The sequence below is a fragment of the Acartia tonsa genome, chromosome 11, assembly GCF_053477335.1.
Source record: "Acartia tonsa isolate MP-2025a chromosome 11, ASM5347733v1, whole genome shotgun sequence".
NCBI lineage: Eukaryota > Metazoa > Arthropoda > Copepoda > Calanoida > Acartiidae > Acartia > Acartia tonsa.
In genome coordinates, this window is record NC_137270.1 from 16,376,703 (window position 1) to 16,395,356 (window position 18,654).

General features: G+C 29.9%; 1 protein-coding gene and 1 long non-coding RNA gene across 2 annotated transcripts in view; both read right to left on the reverse strand.

Annotated features, from left to right (window-relative positions):
- Positions 1–3,823: 3,823 nt before the first annotated feature.
- LOC145331384 (uncharacterized) lies at positions 3,824–5,443 on the reverse strand. The gene is made up of 2 exons (XR_013883717.1): positions 4,333–5,443; positions 3,824–3,878 (listed from the first exon to the last, which is right to left on the reverse strand). It is a non-coding gene; the product is annotated as an uncharacterized LOC145331384 (long non-coding RNA).
- Positions 5,444–15,173: 9,730 nt separating this feature from the next.
- LOC145331385 (exostosin-2-like) overlaps positions 15,174–18,654 on the reverse strand; it is a 37,861-nt gene continuing 34,380 nt past the window's right edge. Inside the window, exon 13 of the mRNA XM_080176009.1 lies at positions 15,174–17,224. Within this exon, the coding sequence (XP_080032135.1) occupies positions 17,216–17,224 (9 nt within the window). The 3' untranslated portion in view covers positions 15,174–17,215. The remainder of the gene's footprint in view (positions 17,225–18,654) is intronic.

The following is an 18,654-nucleotide window of genomic DNA, read 5'->3' on the forward strand; positions in this document are numbered from 1 at the left end:
GTCACACTGATAACTTGATACATGTGTGGAAGTGAATTCACACCCCGACATCTTACGCGCCATATTTTGTCCAGTTTGACCGCTGTGCTCTCGCGAGTTCATCGCGCGCGCCGTTCAATATTTGACCGCCCGTGATAGCGCGCTTACATATTTAACAATAATATATGGGTACATAAACAAAGAACCTTTAAATCGTTGGTCATTAAACAAATATTACTTCACCTTTACAATCTCATTAGGGTTATTTGGAAGTGATATATAATATTCAATTTTTATATCACAGTCGAATGACCTTTATGGAAGCCTAAATCTTCATATAACTCTGCTTACAGCTAAATAATTTCAAACAAATTGATTAATTGTTTGTTATATTTCGAAGGACATAACACAGTGGTTGTTTATAATATAATCACTGGTTAATGTTCTTTGATATATGGCAACAAAAGCCTCTCACATCTATGTCTCTATAGTCATGATTTAATATACAGTACTAGAGTAGACACTGCTTCAACCATCTACACAATTTATTCTACAGATAAGGTAGTGTCTCTATAGTCATGGTTATATAATATACATGACTAGAGTAGACACTGCTTTATTATCAACCATCTACAATATACACTCTATATAACTATAGATAAGGTAGTGTCTCTATAGTCATGGTTATATAATATACATGATTAGAGTAGACACTGCTTAATTATCAACCATCTACACTATATATTCTATTTAACTATAGATAATGTATTGTCTCTATAGTCATGGTTATATAATATACATGACTAGAGTAGGCACTGCTATATTATCAACCATCTACACTATATATTCTATTTAACTATAGATAAGGTAGTTTCTCTATAGTCATGGTTATATAATATACATGACTAGAGTAGACACTGCTTTATTATCAACTATCTACACTACATATTCTTTATAACATAGATAAGGTAGTGTCTCTATAGTCATGGTTATATATATAATATACATGACTAGAGTAGACACTGCTTTATTATCAACTATCTACACTACATATTCTTTATAACTATAGATAAGGTAGTGTCTCTATAGTCATGGTTGTATATATAATATACATGACTAGAGTAGACACTGCTTTATTATCAACTATCTACACTACATATTCTATATAACTAAAAAATAAAATGTTGTATATAATAGTTTAATAATATAGAATTTTTTCTGTCCAAAAGCTAAAAATATCCTTTAAAGCTTAAACTCGTAATTCATAATGAGTTGCTAAACCTTCTATATTGTACCTAATTGATTAAAGAATCCCTATTCCAAGTTTGTAATAGTTTTTGTATTACCAGCATGCCTAAATGTTATTCTTACGGACGGTTGTACGGACCTTTCCTGAACTAGAAAATTTTGCTTTAAAAAGAAACATTAAAGGAAAGAAATGCTATAAGTTGTAAATCTTATTTACTTAAAGTGCTTCTTTCTATATCTTTGTATCTCCTATATTCGAATATTTATGGAATGCATTCTTAAGGTGCGAAGAATCTTTATAGGTGTCTGCACCAATTCTCAATCCTGTAACATCTGTCATTATCTATGAATACCCTTCCATAAAAAGTTATAAACATTCCATAGACTTAAGGAATCATACCTAATAGGGCGAACCATATCGGTTCAGCGGTGTACTAGATTTACAAAGATACATACAGACAGACATCCTGTTACTTTAATTGAATGATGTTTTATACGTGCGAATCATCTTTATCTTACCTAAATGTCAAAGATGTAAGGAGTTTAGATCCGTAGCATTGTAAATATAAATATCATTCTATAGTTATTTAAAGTTATGATTTTCGCACGAACTAATTTTTTCATCCTTGTTATTATACTTTTCAATTGAAATAGATTTAGTGGTAGTTAAGACCTTGGAAAGGCATTGGATCAAATGCGATTTGGGATTATTACTCAAATAAAATGAGAGATTAGTTTATCTATTGTTTTTTTTCTACGACTTTGTGTATACACTAGTGGATGTGTCCTTAGCATCTAGGAACTCTGTATTCAAAGGAAAACTCTGTATTTAAACAAAATATCATAAAACCATTCCAGGACCTATCTGAAATCTTCCGAAAATGGAGAAAAGAACGCACTTTGTTCTGAAATAAAATACACTTTCTTTTATTGTTTGAATTTTGTGTTGTTTCTTTGAAGATTTATAGAACTGTATGCTATGGATTAGAGTAAGGGAATAATTAAAATTTTTAATCACAAGGTGCCTATTGAGCAATTAGCCCCCTTATTTTTGAAGAATGGACAAGGGTTTTCTCAACTTAGAAACAAACAAAAAACGTAAAAATACCCGTAATACACAATATCAATAAGTTCCACCCCTTACCCTGGGAGGGGGGTGGAGTATTTCCTCTTAACCATCATTAAACTTTGTATGTAAGATTAAAAAGTTGCATTTATCGTTTCATACTGTAAAAAAAATGATAATTTTTAATTTTTGTAAGTTTGGGGGGGGGGGAGGGGGTGATGCACCCCAAAACCTCCCTTAATTACGACCTTAGTATGTTAGAGATTATTGTAAAGTTGCATATATCGATACTGCAAAGTAGTAAGATATCAGAGAAATGCAATAGAGATAAAGAAATAAGCAAGTAGACTTTGTATTAGCTACAAGAGTGAAAAAAAAGCCATAAACACTTGTTCACAATGGATATAGAATACGTGGATATATTGACAGGAGAAAATGTGTCGTCAATTTAGGTTCCTATTATGGACCTCATTTATTGGTCAGTTCGTTCATCCATTATGAGGGGAGGGGATGGAGTATCTTATTATTTTAGCCAGCTACGAGTATCACTTTATTGGACCACAACATTTTTGAAACTAATTTTGGTTAGGTTAAGTTAAGGTTAGAAGAGCCCCGGGGAGGCCAAGAAATATGAATGAATAAAAGCACCAAACTAGTGTCAATTACGAAATTGGAGAAATGGCAGGAAGGTGTATAGACAGCCATTACCACTTTTCTTAATGAAATATTGAAATTTCTGCACGTGCACATAAAATTTAAATGGTTATAAGTGTCACTGATTTAAGCAAAGCATTTGATAATTAGTTAAAAAGTCTACACCACAATTTTTAATGTAGGGTTCTTTCGTTTGACACTTAAGTTCTCAGAAATTGCTGGTCCGATTGGGTTATGCTTTTCATTTATTTCTTTGTTTGAGAATAAGCCTTGAAATGTAACGTTCACTTTCTCAATACTTTTATATACTTAACCAATAAAATAAATTCAATGTTCTTTTAAACCTTCAATGCGAAGTTGATATTTAAGATTGTATAATAATACGTAGAGTTTTATAATACTTAAAAATGTCATAATTTTTCTATATATTTTATTAAGTTTTGTTCAAACTAATGTCAATCTCATGATGGCTAAATTTTGTCTTTTTTGATTAGTTGTGTTTACATTCAATAAAATAATTTACCATTGATAAAAACAGATAATCATTAAAGCTTAGGAATAAATAATAAACAAGAATGACAACAACCATTAGAGTAAAGATTAAATATTAGAAGTAAAGACAAACGAATTAGAACTTTATAAGCATAACATACACATATACAGGTTACTATATATGGACAAACTGTTATTTTTAGGAATATATCATAGAGATGCTTCGCTTTTAATATAGAACATTGTTCTCCTTAGAATCATCATTCCAAAAATCAAATGAATAGGATTATCATACCATACAAAAAGGTATTAACAGACGGCTGACCTACGTATAATTCTTGTATAATAGCCTCGCGCTACCAACAAAGAAATACCACAAAAACCTAGTTTTGATATCATATATTTCGCTAAGCTCAGTAAGTTAATGTTAATAATACATCTAGTTTATAGGATCAAGTCACTTAAATATCAATATTTCAAAACCATAAATCATGATTTCCTTATTTATGGACGGATTTGAAAATTAGAAGCCCATCACCTTTTTATTAAAAAAAGTTAATGGCAATTTGTTAAAGTTACAACAATCAGAAAACACTTCTGCAAAACGACAAAGGGAAAAGTAGGTTGCGGGTAAAATCCGTAAAGTTTGTGTGTTTTAAGTTAAAAACAGTAGTAAAACGAAAAAAATTTATGTTAACTTTTTAATTTTTTTTGGTTTATAGTTCTTTTTAATAAGAAATACACATATTTAGTGAATATTATCGTCCTACTACTATTTTTAAGCCTTAAAACACACATCTTTCCGGATTTTACCCGCAACCTACTTTTACCTTGGTAACAGCACGATAAAGATACCATATCGGAACCAACATTCACGTTGACATATAAGGTACTTGATCCAGTTAAAATAATTATAAATACATGTTTGGGGTTAATTAAAGTAAATTAAGTTAGCATATTAAATATACAATTAGAATATCTAGGCCTAATAAATACAACAGAGGGAAATCAGATTATTATGAGGAAAAAAATTAATAGAAACGGACAGATAAAGAATAAATTTAATACCTAAACAATGTTTGTTTAGTAATTGTCCAAAGAAACGTAAATAGTAAAACAAATAACCTGTGGCCCTTCGAGGTCAACAAACAAGAAATGAAAACTCAGGGATCTTAAGGGATAAGACAATGGTGGTGGATAAATTGATCAACATCCCCATGCATGATGACATCCCCTTCTGTAGATTAAAATTATTGTAGTTAATGTAGTTAAAATCTTTAGGTTTCAAAGTAATTTACAGTCCCCACCTTGCCTGAATAAAACTACAATTAACCATTTACATTTTCGCGGACAACTGTCAATGACACATAATCCGCCTGTTCTACCAATTGTTAATCAGAATAATGGACTCCCACCCTCTGTTGAAAATTAATAATTTAACCTAATTTAGGCTAAATAAACAACATAATCACATTATCAAATTAAATCAAATATCAATAATGATAAAATCTAAATTATTCAACAGAATAGAATATCAAAATTATAATGTGTGTTTGATTAAATGTCATTTTTGTTATAAGTAGTTTAAGTAACTTTCCAGTTATTTTTAGTAGTGTATTAAAATCATGTTAAAAGCTAGAACTTTACAAAAATGGTTTGCTAAAATTTCCTTTATTTATTTAAAGCCGAAAAAATCCAGTGGATTAGAACCGGTTCTCATCCATACGAAAAAAAAACTAAGTCTAGCATCGTATTACATCCAGTTTTCTACGAATATAGATATTTACAACCATAAGATTAAAACCAATTTTTTTAGCCCGTGCCTAAGGCATCTCGGGGCTAACAAACTTGTTTTAATCTTCTAATTGTAAATTTTATATGCGGAAAGCTGTTATAATACGATGCGAGGAATAACTATTATTTATATTTTTGTTGATTCACAACTTTTTGGCAAGATTATTGATAAAAATGACAAAATGTAAAGAAAATAGTTTTAAAATGGCAGTTTTAAGCAATAGCTTTAGAAATATTATAATATACTATTTATTAACTTTAAGATTTTTAGACAAACTTTAAAACTTATATTTAAACTTTAAATAAAGTTTTGTTATTTTAATAAAACTTTTGAAACAATTTAGATTTTCAAAAACAAAATAAGTAGGTAAAATAACAATTTCCAAATATTTTACCAAGAAAAATTTAAATCTACAAAATTCATTGTTATAATAGTAAAAAACTTCAAAATATAAAAAATCACATTATAAATATTATTATATAATATCATAAATATTTTTGTCATGGTTTGAAAACTCAAAGAACCAGAAATTTTAGGCTTTTGCATTTTTTACAATTATGGCAGCATACTCAAGATATTAAAAATATTCGCATATATTTAAGATAGAAAGAAATGTTTTGATTAATAATTTGCTATATTATGTGCATATCTATGAATTTTAGGAATCTACTAAACTAACATTAAGAGATAAAAAAAGATTTGAATCTTTTATTTACAAAACAAAATACAATTTGAAAAAAAGGAAAAGGGATTACATTTAAAAAAAAGGGTGGGGGGGGGGGGGTTAATTTAACCATCTCGTAATCAGTGAGCAAATGGCACTTAGAATTCGAATTTGATCTGATTTTTTGCATAAGTAATCCTTGGTAGATCTATTTTCCCTAAATCGAACAAAAAGTTGGAAAAGTAACGGCTGGCAGCTCAGCCGTTTAGCCGTTTTTTTTGCCTATTTTCAGGGTAAATTCATCATTAATTACGTAGGAATCAACTTTTAAAAACATATTTTTGGTTTAATTCATGTTAAATGATAGCAATAACCATTTTAAAAACTTCTAGTACCAACAGCTACCGTCTAGAACCGTTTAATAGCGTTTTGGAGTGGAAAAGAGTATTATGTGGAGATAGGTTTCGTGACTAATTTGCAATATAGATATCCAAAAAAATGGCAAAACGGCTGAACCGCCAGCCGTTAGCCGTTACTTTTCCTACTTATTGTTCGATTTAGGGAAAATAGACCTACCAAGGAAAATTTCAGATGGAAATTCGAATTGTGCCATTTGCTCACTGATTACGAGATGGTTGCATTAAAAGCCCCACCCCCACTTATGTTAAATGGTTAAACAAGGACAATTATGTTCGTTACTAAACCAGGGTGACATTTATTCTAGCTTTTACTTCCTGCAAATAAAACTGGTATAAAAGACTGTAAATATAAGGTTAGATGTAAAAATTCTAATGTGCATTAGATAGAAAAATTGTAATACTTCTTAAGGCTTCATCATTTCATTGGTAATTACAACATTCATGCAAATTCTAACAGGGAAATTGAGATGACCAATTAAATCTTTGGATGATATTCTATCTTTCCTAGCTTATGGGTAGGAAATTTTCTTAACTTTATTTACTCTTTCGTTTTCAATTAACTGTACTTTCTTAGATGCTATCATTATTCCATGCAGATCTGCATTTTTTGTGTAAATGGATATGTATTCATTGTTCATTGTCAGTACACACACAGAATAATAAACTTATGCACCTCTCACACACACCCACATACCCACAAACACACACACCCACTCACACAAATATCATAACACATAAATATACACTGACACTTACAAATAAAAATAAATTTGCCAAGATTAAAAACGATCAAGCCTCTTGAATATTTTTATTATTGTTACCCTACAAATACAAAGAATATAGCTTTGTATATGATAGGTTAACATGGATACACAAAAATTAAAGTAAATGATATTATAGTTTGGTAATTAGATATCGAAATGAATTCCATCAAAAGCCTTTGGCAAATCTGAAAAAAAAATTCGGTGCTTGCTTACATGTGAAGACCGGAGCACCGAACCCCCCCCCCCCCCCCCCCCGCTTAGTTTTGACAAAAATCAAAAATAAGGGGGGGGTAGTTTTTTAACCCCCCGCTTAGTTTTGACAAAAATCAAAAATAAGGGGGGGGTAGTTTTTAACCCCCCCCTTAATTTTGAAGAAAATCAAAAATAAGGGGGGGGGTAGTTTTTTCACTGTACAACACGCCAGAAAGTTGAGTGAGGTAAATCAAGTAAATCCAGTATACCAAATAAATTTGCGCAAAATTAAAACCTTTTACTGGCCAAAGTCAATAAATAAGGAAATTATGCCCCAAAACATGAATATCCCTGTAATAAGGTTTCCCCTCTGGTATACTGGATTTACTTGATTTACCTCACTCAACTTTCTGGCGTGTTGTACAGTGAAAAAACTACCCCCCCTTATTTTTGATTTTCTTCAAAATTAAGGGGGGGGGTTAAGTCTTTGCCTTGCTGAGCACTTTTCCTCCTTGCCGTTTTCCAGACATTAAAAAACTACCCCCCCCCCTTATTTTTGATTTTTGTCAAAACTAAGCGGGGGGGGGGGGGGTTCGGTGCTCCAGTCTACCACATGTAAGCAAGTACCAAAAATTCCTTTATGTATTAAATGAAACACTTCAAATAATACCTTGAGGAAATACTTAAATTTTTTCAGTTGATTAAAAGTGCAAAGTGAGCCTCGGTGCGACAACCTATTGTATTCTAATAATATTTTTTACAAAAGTGTGTTAAATCATATTAAAAGTTAAGGTAGATGTAAACACTGTATTTCTCTGTTGTCAAGCAATAAAAATAAAATGTTTGCATCCAACCATCTCCCATATCATTTAAACACAAACAGGTATTCTCCATAACAAATAACTCAAAGATAGATTATTTTGCTTAAAGAAAATTATTAAATTATCTTTAGTAACTGACATTTTTAAATTACATATTTGCTTTCCATCCTTTTTAATATTCTATTCTCATTAATGGTCAATAATGCTATTTGTACAATTATTTTTTATAATGTTCTTCCCTCCCTGCATCTCCCATCTATTGCTACCTGCCCATGCAATTTACATTATTTTTCCCTACCTTCACATTCATAGATACAGACTCATATTCTAAATTGATAATTATCTCTGTAGAATAGAATTATGGGTTCAAAAATTTGTAGACTGCTAGTTTTAACCAACCAAAAAATAGTCACAATTGACGTAGCATGTTTATATAACAATTTGTAGAAGTGGAAAATACACTACAATTGTTCAACCTATGGGAATACTCTTTTAATTGAATCCAGTCCCATTTCTTATATTCAACAACCATATCCTTTACTATTCAAAGTCTTATTTGAATGTATGGAATACCCATCTCTGTTCCTCTTCACATTTCATTCCATCTACCTATCTTCTGTTTCTATCTTCTTTATCATTCATTCTAACTTTATATTTTTTAACCTCAATTTTCCATTCATTGTACTTTAATATCATTAACTTATATAAATCACAAGATATTACAATTAACCACTTCAAGAATTTCTATTCAGCAATATTTTATGTAAAGCTATGTTGTAAGCTATTACACAATGAGGTATTCTTAAAATAAAATGTCCTCAATATTTGTGCATTTAAAATGTTGTGCATATTCAAGGCATAACCCAGGATAAATTGAGTTACATCTTTGTATTATATTTGCCAAGGTCGGTTGGTTTGGTATGTAGGTTGAATAGAAATTTAGGAAAAAATAAGAGGAATTCATATTCAATAAGTAAAACAATTGTTTTAGATAGATTTTTCACCACATTTATCACTGCTATTAATTGCAAGTTTAGGTTAATGTTTATTTTTATCTTTCAGATTTGTAGGCTTCTTCAAAAAGTGTACATTAATTCTTTTCTTTCAAAGAACTATCTGCCCTTGCCACCCTTTATCAAGAGAAAAACACACTAGTCCTCTAAATTAATACTATAGCATTTTAGTAACATGTTTTGATTTACAATAAGTGTTTTTATTGTATTAAGCCATCTTTTTGCTTAAGATATGATCCAATATATAATATCAACTAAGAGGAAAAGTGCTCACACAAAACATCGAAAGTCTTTTAATTTTTTAAGTATTTGTAATAAAGAATCTTTTTTTAAAAATATACACATTTGTTGTCTAACAATTTGAAGCAAAAAAGTAAATAACTGAAGAGATTAATAAGTTAAGCTTTTGAATGAAAGCTGCTTTATAGCTAGTAATAGAAGACTTAATATAAGTTTAAGAATATTTGAGAAATTAAAGAATTCTCCATTAATATAATTCTCAAAAAATATTTCATTGAGAAACTTCAAGTTTCTTTGATAAAATTTATCATTATTATGAGAAATTTTGTTTTGTGAAAGCACTTTGTTGTTGCAAAAAACTGTGCAAAAATGTTGGCTGCCTCCTGCAGAATGCAAACAGCAAACAACAACACAAGAAGAACTGTTTAGTTTTACAAAAACTTTGGAAGTAAAAGTATTTAAACTTGAAGAGTTGAGTAAACTTGAGAGAGTGCTGATGTATAAATTCATCCAGGTGCGTGCACATTATTACTCCAATGGGTATGCAAAGCATCCACTTTTTTTTATTATACTAACCAAAAATATTAAGAGGTAAGGAGGTAAGAACTAAAGTTATGTAAAGGATAGTGTACACACATACCGAGTATTTGAATATTAAATGATAGACACTCAATTAGACTTGCCCCCCCCCCCCCCCCTTCACTAAACTACACGCCCTGCAGTCACTTCTATACATTCACTCATATGCTACCACAACATTATTTTTGCACAGCATACGTCACTTCACCACATTTCTTAGATAGAAAAGAATATAAATTTCTACCTCTTAACTTTTAGTGAATCTTTTAACCAAAAACCAAAAAATCACTACAGGATGAAAAAAATTTGCTAAAATATATTAAAAGCTCTTTTTATAGTTGCTCAATTGCAAAGCAGGGTTTTTTTTCTAATTATAAATAGTAGAGTTATGATAGGTAGATATTATGATGGTTTAAAAAAAACATCCAATGTAAAGTTCAGTTCTATAAACATAAATATAACCTCTTTCAAATTGGAAATTAATTAGTTATATACCAGAATAAAATAATTGCTTTGATTCTTGATTTTTGAAGGGACTGAATATTGAAGATGTATGAGGTTTGCAATAGAAGGTTCACAGAATACAATCAATTCAGACTGCAAAGTTGTCATTGTTCATACATTACAACAAATAAGAAACACACATACTAACACTTCATGCAAGTATTGGCAGCTCTACTATTTTAACAAACTTAAAAGAAGCTAGGTACTCTCCTGACTATTGTTTAAAAAGTAAATAGAGGTATAATGTAATTTTGATATAATTCTAACATGGCAGAAAACTTTATGCTTCTTATTTAAAAAGAAAGCTGTAATGTAAGAACTCTAATATATAGTTTAGTTGTAAGATAGTACACAATACATATGCATTGGCAAGCAGAACAGAACAGTAACCAACAATATATATATGTGTATGCACATTTCATAAACTTTAACTTGAAATAATATACATTTCAATGCCTGCAGGGCTTTTGTACTTTAAATATCGTATCTGAAGACAAATTTAAGATTTTAAATCCTTTAATGCCATCTATTTAAAAAAATCTAAAGTTATTCAATAATGTTTGTTTCTTATGAATAAATCTCGGGTAATTTGCAATAATAATAAGAAGAAAGTCATTACATCCAAACATTACCTACTTATGTTTGTAATTGTCAAGAGGGGGAGGGGGAATTTTTTCTGCAATAAATGACTGAATGAATAATATGCTATGTTTAAAGTCACAAATATATTTTCCTTTTCCCGCTTTAATTCTTAATTATTTTTGGTCAACATAATTTTATTTTTTAAAGTTAAGAATTTCAAAGCATTTCAAGGAAAAACCTTTTTTAAATCTAATAAATTGATTCAACTGTTTACTTAGAGAATTTAGTATTTCATTATTAGTCCAAGCTTAAAGGAATCATATGGGTTAGTGTCTTTATATCCAATGCACACTGGTCTGGAGGGGTCAACAATTCAATTTTTCCTACCCATCAATTTAGACAAAAGTTGACCTGCCAGCCTTCAAAGACATCCTGGGCCACCTATATTTTAAATATCAACCCATGTCGATAATATGTTTTTTGAAATAATTTAGGGCCAAAGCTGCAGAACTCTAAAATCTAAGAACGTATTATTGACATCGTTAAATTGGCTATACTTGCTTAAATCTGATAAAATCAAATATCCACATGTTGGAAATTGTCCAACTAAAAAAAGTCCTATATAAGTTCAAAAATTATTTATAACATAAAAAATGGTACAAAATGCAAAAATGTGTTTTTTTTTCTCAGTTTATAAGATAAGGGTAAGTTTGGCAAAATTTTCTTATTGAGTGCTCTCCGAGTTTCCCGCATGTTTATTAAAGAGAATTTGTTGATATTGTAATTAGCTTCATATTTCACGATATATATGGCATCCGATTTTGTTCGTTTTGTGCATTATGAAAAAAAATAATATACATGTCGTAAAACATACATATATTAATTCAATCTTCTGCCTACACAATCTAGCGTAGCCAATCTCGCCTCTGATTGGTCGAAACAAAGGTCCTTGTCTCTTATTGGTCGAAGCCAAAATACTGAGTTCTCATTGGACAATTAAGAAAAATCTCTTGCCTCTGATTGGTCGAAACTATGTGTTCGTGTGTGTGCGTTCGTGTGTGTGTTCGTCTGCTTCTATTTAAACATAAACACATTTTTGGGGCTTTAATAATTTTAAATATTTCATTAATTAAAAATTACAATTTGCAAGACTTTAAAGTATCAAATAAATTCTTTTTTAAAAGTATGTCTTAATAATATAATATATATATATATGTATTTATATATATTTATATAAATAGGCTAAAACTATAAATAAAGGCAAAAATTTGAAATTCAGCTGGTGCAAAACCAGTTTATCTTACAAAAAATTTTACTTCACATGAAATTTAGCTAATGCAATCCCCTATAAAAACGTATTCCAGTCTCGCCTTGATTGGACACCTCCTTTCCCCCCTAAATGTCCAATAAAACCAAGAGAACGGCAAAATCAGACTTTACAGGTCATTTTAAAGGTCTTTGACCTTCGAGGTCATATATTTTTTTCTCATAAATGGACTCCCTGACCCCTAAAACCCCCAATTTGCCGTATTGGGCATCGAAATCGGCCAAAAAACGGCTAAAAACGAATTGTTGACCCAAATCTCCGTTTTCGGACCAGTGTGCAATGTTTGAAAAAGCATATTGCCTCAACACAAACACACTCTCAAACTAAAGTGGATGTAGATTTTATGTTGAAACTTAATGAGGATTATTCCCTATAAAAACAAATGGAAATGTTGAAAATGTGTCCACTTCACTCAAGACTGGAATAAGTGGGGATACAATGGGTGTTTTTAAGAAAGCACAAACTAATAACTTGGTATATATGATAAAACCTAGAAATCACCATTAACAATTTTTTTTCAAAATTAAAATGATCCAGAAGACATATAAAATAGTGGTTTGCAGAAAATTTACCTATTTGCCAAATGTTAGTGTCTGTCAAACTTAATGGTTATATTTGTGTATACCACTGAAAAAAAATTATTCAGATCATTTCATTAATGAAAATATTTCCAAAAGGATGTGTAAAATGTGAATTATTTTGGGGAGATAATTGAGATATGGGGACATTTTTTCAGTACACACTTTTACACATTTTATGAACCCCAGAGATAAATACTTGCTACACCCCTGGTCCTCTATCTACATATGGTCTTATCCTCTCATATGTTTTTCTTCCTTCATGTTTCAATCAAATAAAAGTGATGGAAAAGAGAAATTGGATTATTTCTTGCTATCCACAAATCCCAATATCAACCAAACTGAACAAGCTTAAAAAGTTTGTAAAAACCAGGAACATAGACAGGGCTTAGACATATATTAAAATATGAAATAAGCATTTTATGAACAATAATGTGTGGGTATGAAAAAAAGGAAATAAATTTAGGGATAAGTATTTAAAATATGTACAAAATCAAGAAACTTTTTATACTTTGTTAAATTAAGAATTGTCATTGTTCCAAGAAAGCAAAAAAATAGAAAAAGTAAAATTAAGATTTCATTAACTTTAAAATATTTGACTAGTTGTAATAAGTTTTGACTGATGTATTTAGAATTGAGTAATTTTGTTAATCTAAATCAAACTTTGGATATAAATTCAAGGGGAAGGTAGGAGCAAACTCAAATTTTTATTTAAAATGTGTCCTTTGGTAATTATCATTTAAAAAATAAGAAGTTCAATAAATATCTTATTTGGTTACAGTTTGTTTAACATAAAAATCAGAGAGCCATCTTTATAAAGTTTCAATTTCATCACATGAAATGAATCATAAATCTAAATGCAAGAGAACTGAGTTAAATTAGTATTTCATTTACAATGTATAATTGCATACATCAAAAGTGTAAATCTGCATAAAAAAAAGTTGTTACTTTTGAATTTTCACATTTTGTTGTCTACTTTCAAATTTTTTACTTTGAATTGGGTAAATTATATGTTAAACTTTAGGTCTGGACATCCCTTAGGGCTTTGAGTATACTTTATTCTAGGGTTGGGCCGGATACTTTTTTGGCCGGATACCGGATATCCGGCTGATTTCAAACGCCGGATATCCGGTAACCGACCGGATATCCGGACAAATTACCGGATATCCGGCCGGATAACCGGCAAAATTACCAGATACTAAAGTAGCAAAAAAAAAATTTCTTCAGAAATCTTATATAAATTTACATAAAGTTAAACTTGTTCAGAAAAAATGTTCTTCTAGCTTCAATAATAAGAAAATTATAGCCATTTAAAATTTTAAAAATCAGAGGTTTTTGGTGTAAAGTATAAAAAATTATAGAGCCGGATATCCGGCCGGATAGTTTCAATATCCGGTATCCGGCCGCATATTGAAAATGGCCGGATATCCGGCCCAACCCTACTTTATTCTCCCCCCCAACCCTCTCCATCTGAGTGGAAAAGTTTTTTTTCTAAATGTTTGAATTTGAAGGTTAAATAATATTGTGTGCATCTGAGAACAACAGAAACATAAATTATTGTATTTGCATCCCTGCTCTCTATTCTTTCTATCTCAATATAGCTTTCAAAAATATTTATTTATCTTTTTATTTCTACCTTGAACCCCACAGTTAAGGCTGTATTTTGATTAGTTTCTCAGAAAAACTTTTGCAGATTTAAGAAAAAAAGCAAGCCTTATATCTGTTAAATTTTTGAAAATATTTCTATACCTATTTATCTCTTGAAATATCATCAAATCATCCTCAATGATGCGCAAAAAGAAACGTCCTTTTTCATTGCTTTACTTGTAGTAAAAGTAAAAAGGTGAAAATACCAATGGGTTGGTTATCAGCTCTGATTTTAAATATAAATTATATACCATTATTGTGCTATTCATTGCTCTAGAGCTAGTTTGAAAAGTGTGAAAAAGGTTGAAAATTGCAAAATGGCTGAAATCCTACTTTATTCTAAATCAAGATGTTATGTAATGGTTTAATTTCTCATAGAAAATTAAAAATTACCTAAGTATGAAGCTACTTTAAAGTTAAACAAAAAACTAATATCTTAATCCATCAGAAAACTAATTTATAAGTATCTTCAAATAAAAGAATACAAAATAGAAAATAATATAAAGCTTGAAATGTTAAAAGCAAATATTAAAAAGATTCTTGTTTAACAAGATACAAAAAAAAATTCTTTATAAAAGCCAGGTTTGGTGATTTTATCACAATACAAAGTTAGTAGGTATTATTTATTGATGTTATGTATTGTACATAAGATAATTTTTTATTTTAACAAAGCAATTTACTAGTAGCGCAGCAACTCTATTTATGATAATTGTCCAAGTGCAATTAAAAATTACCTTTTTTGAATTTGAAATTTATCTAAAATACTGAATACTTTGTTTCTGTTTGGTTTTCACCAAAATTCTACTTTATTTGCTGCAATTTTAATAGGCATAATTGTCCTAGTACAAAAAAATCTTTGTTATTATAAAAAAAAACTGCTAGTTTAAGTTAGATTTCCTTATCGGATTTATAAGTTATAAGATTAAAAAGCCAATATAATGTTAATGTTGATAAAGATTCTAAAATTTAGGAAATTTAATATAAATTGCATATAATGAGGTTGTTTTCAAGGATATTGGATAGGACAATGGCAGATAAGTTTAACTTTATCCCAATTTTTAGTCTGTAAAATTCTGTAATTGTTGATCAGTATATATTTATCTGCTATATTCCTCTCCGCCCCTTAATTATTAAATATTTTAGTACTATATTAGTAACATGTAAAAAATACAGTAAAAAGCTCAAAATTCAACAAGGATGACAACATACACAACAAATCTTATATGCAATTTAAAAGTTAGGCAAGCAGTTAAGGCGTGTTGAGATCCAAGTTTCATGTGGCACTTTTTTTTAGAAAGTTAAAATTTTGTTTCTTAGCTTAGCTATACAGTTGTGTATGTAATCATCATTGTTTTTAATAATGTGAAATATCTAATTCTATTTTAACAAAGGCATAGGGAAATAAAGGGAATGGAAGGGGGGGGGGGGGGGTGAGTGTTTCTACAATACATTAAATATTATTAACAAACGTAACTACAGTATTCAAAAAGTTGCAAATATTAAAATTCGCACATATAGGAAGCCAAAAAGGAAAGAAAAGCACGAAAAGGGGTAGTTTCACGAAGAGTATTCATGCAGTTATCTGCATATTTATAGTACATATGGAATCATGAAAGTTCTGTAAGAAATAATATCCTTTACCAAGATGATTTATAAATATAGCAAAAACAAAATATTGTCATGAAAATTGATGCGAGACAAAATTTTGGATAAATGACGTTGAAAGTGTCAGCACTAGACTATATAAGTTTGAAGGAATTTTAATTAATATAATAGATTTGAAATCTGCATACAATTTTAAGGGTTTTTTTATTAAATTCGTTTTTTATTTAATTCTTTATTTAACGGCGCAAATACGATTTAAGTTAATTTATTTTGACCAATAGGAAAGCTAGATTGAAACCTACCCGCGCTCTAATTGGTTGAATGATGTACGACACTTAAGCTTCTCCAATAAGAGCGCAGATAGTTTTCAATCCACCAATCACAGATGTCAAAATTAATTAACTTAAATCGTATTTGCGCCTTTAAATAAAGAATTATATAAAAAACGAATTTTATAAAAAACCCTTAAAATTTTATGCAGATTTCAAATCTATTATATTAATTAAAATTCCTTCAAACTTATATAGTCTAGTCAGCACTCCTGTTTAAACTTCGTTAACCAAAAGTCAATAGGAGTATATCTACCTATTTCTACAAGTAAGAAAACACAACTAATACCAATAATTTTGCATTCAAATCTTCTTCATTAAATTACTGATTTATTATTTTTGTATGTAAAGTAGAAACACCTAAAAAAGAGGGAGGAAGAGGGGGATTGTTTGATGGCAGAAAAAAATGTGGGCGAGGCGGGGGGGATGAATGAATAGTATTGGCAAAGTTTGGACGCGCTGCAAATTTTTAACTGCTGAATTGCAGTATGCAAATATCTTCTATTTACAGAGATCACACTTAAACATTGCGCTGGGTAAAAAAAGCGCCATAAAAATATGTATTTTTCACGATTCTAGTGTATACTTTTAATATTCCTTGGTTTAGTAATCCTCATTATTCTTGGCCTCGAATCTTCAGGTTAGCTTCATAAGTTGCACAGTAGCTTTTCTTTTAAGCGCGCCGTTTGCTATGTGTGTATTTTTTTGAGTTGCGCCTTACAGAGATCCTGGAATTTAATCAATTCACATCTTTTACTATCATATTTGACCAGGGGAGAATGGTTAATTTAATTTTCAAAACAGTCTTCCCCCCAATATTTAACAGCTTCTTAAAATAGATTATACATATGAATTTGAGGTGGGGAGATTAATCTATAGTCCATTATCGTATCCCTGCATCCCTTCTTTTACATCATATTTAACAAGCGAGTAAAAAGATGGAGAACTAGGCAAAATCAAATATCAAATATTTTTGATAGACAATATGAATGTTGAAAATTCTTTTTACATAAGGAAAACGTAAAAATTAAAATTAAAATGACATTGATTTGTTTCCGAAATGAACATTTTAAGTAATTTTTAAAAGCAGAAAGTAGACTTATAAATTTGCTGCAGACTTATATATTTGTTCTACCAGTAATTAAATTAAAGTTTCGTTCCATTCTTTTTTAAAAAGCGTTCTAATATAAAAAGGCATTAATCTGACCTATTGAAATCAATTTTTTAAATAAAAATCTAATTCTGCTTTCATAAGAAATATCTCATTTATTTTTTTTGTAATTTAACATAGGTATATAAGGAACAATTCCAGACTGGCCAGCCAATTTTGAAAATAAAAAACGTACTTAACGTACACAAAAAAAAACGTTACGTACATAAAAAAAGTAAAAAAAACGTACAAAAACGTACATTCCTAATAAAAATAAGTTAAATAATTTCCTAGTTACCTATTATCAATACATTTAAGTCTACTAGCAGCTATCTGTAAAGGAGAACCATAGCGAACTGACAGACACAAGATATCCTATTACTCTATTTAAAAGAACTAGCGTCTACGCTCCTAAAGGCCTCTAGGGGCACTTGAGGAGGGGAGAGTTGAATTCAATAAAAAAAACATGGATGACAACAAAAGTTATTTATAGATATCTGTAAAAAATTAACTTAAAATCAGTGAGCAATTAAAATTCATTTTTTGGGGGAGGAGGTAGTTTTTTTTCTAAAGTCAATTTCTCTTGGGAGGGTGGATGGTGATACTCTTCCCCAAAATAGTTATAAAACTTCCAAAAACCTATGAGAAGCTATCCTGTTAAGGAGAACCATATCGGTTCCGTGGTTAGCGAGATTCTTTGGTTCAAACAAACAGACATCCTGTTATTATGTACAAAGTATATCCTATTATAAGGACCAACGACTACGCCCTTAGAGGCCTCTAGAGGAATAGAGGAACTTGATTAGGGGGGGGAGTTGAATTCAAAAACACATTTTTTTTATTTAAAAATAAAAAGTAAAAAACAAGGATGACAACATCCTTAAGTAGCGAAGCTCAAAAGTTATGGATGGAAATCTAGGAACTATATAAACTATAGAGTAGTGTCGTAAAAAATAAGCATTTTACTTATTTAAATAAATCACAAAACCTTTTACAAATAAATAAT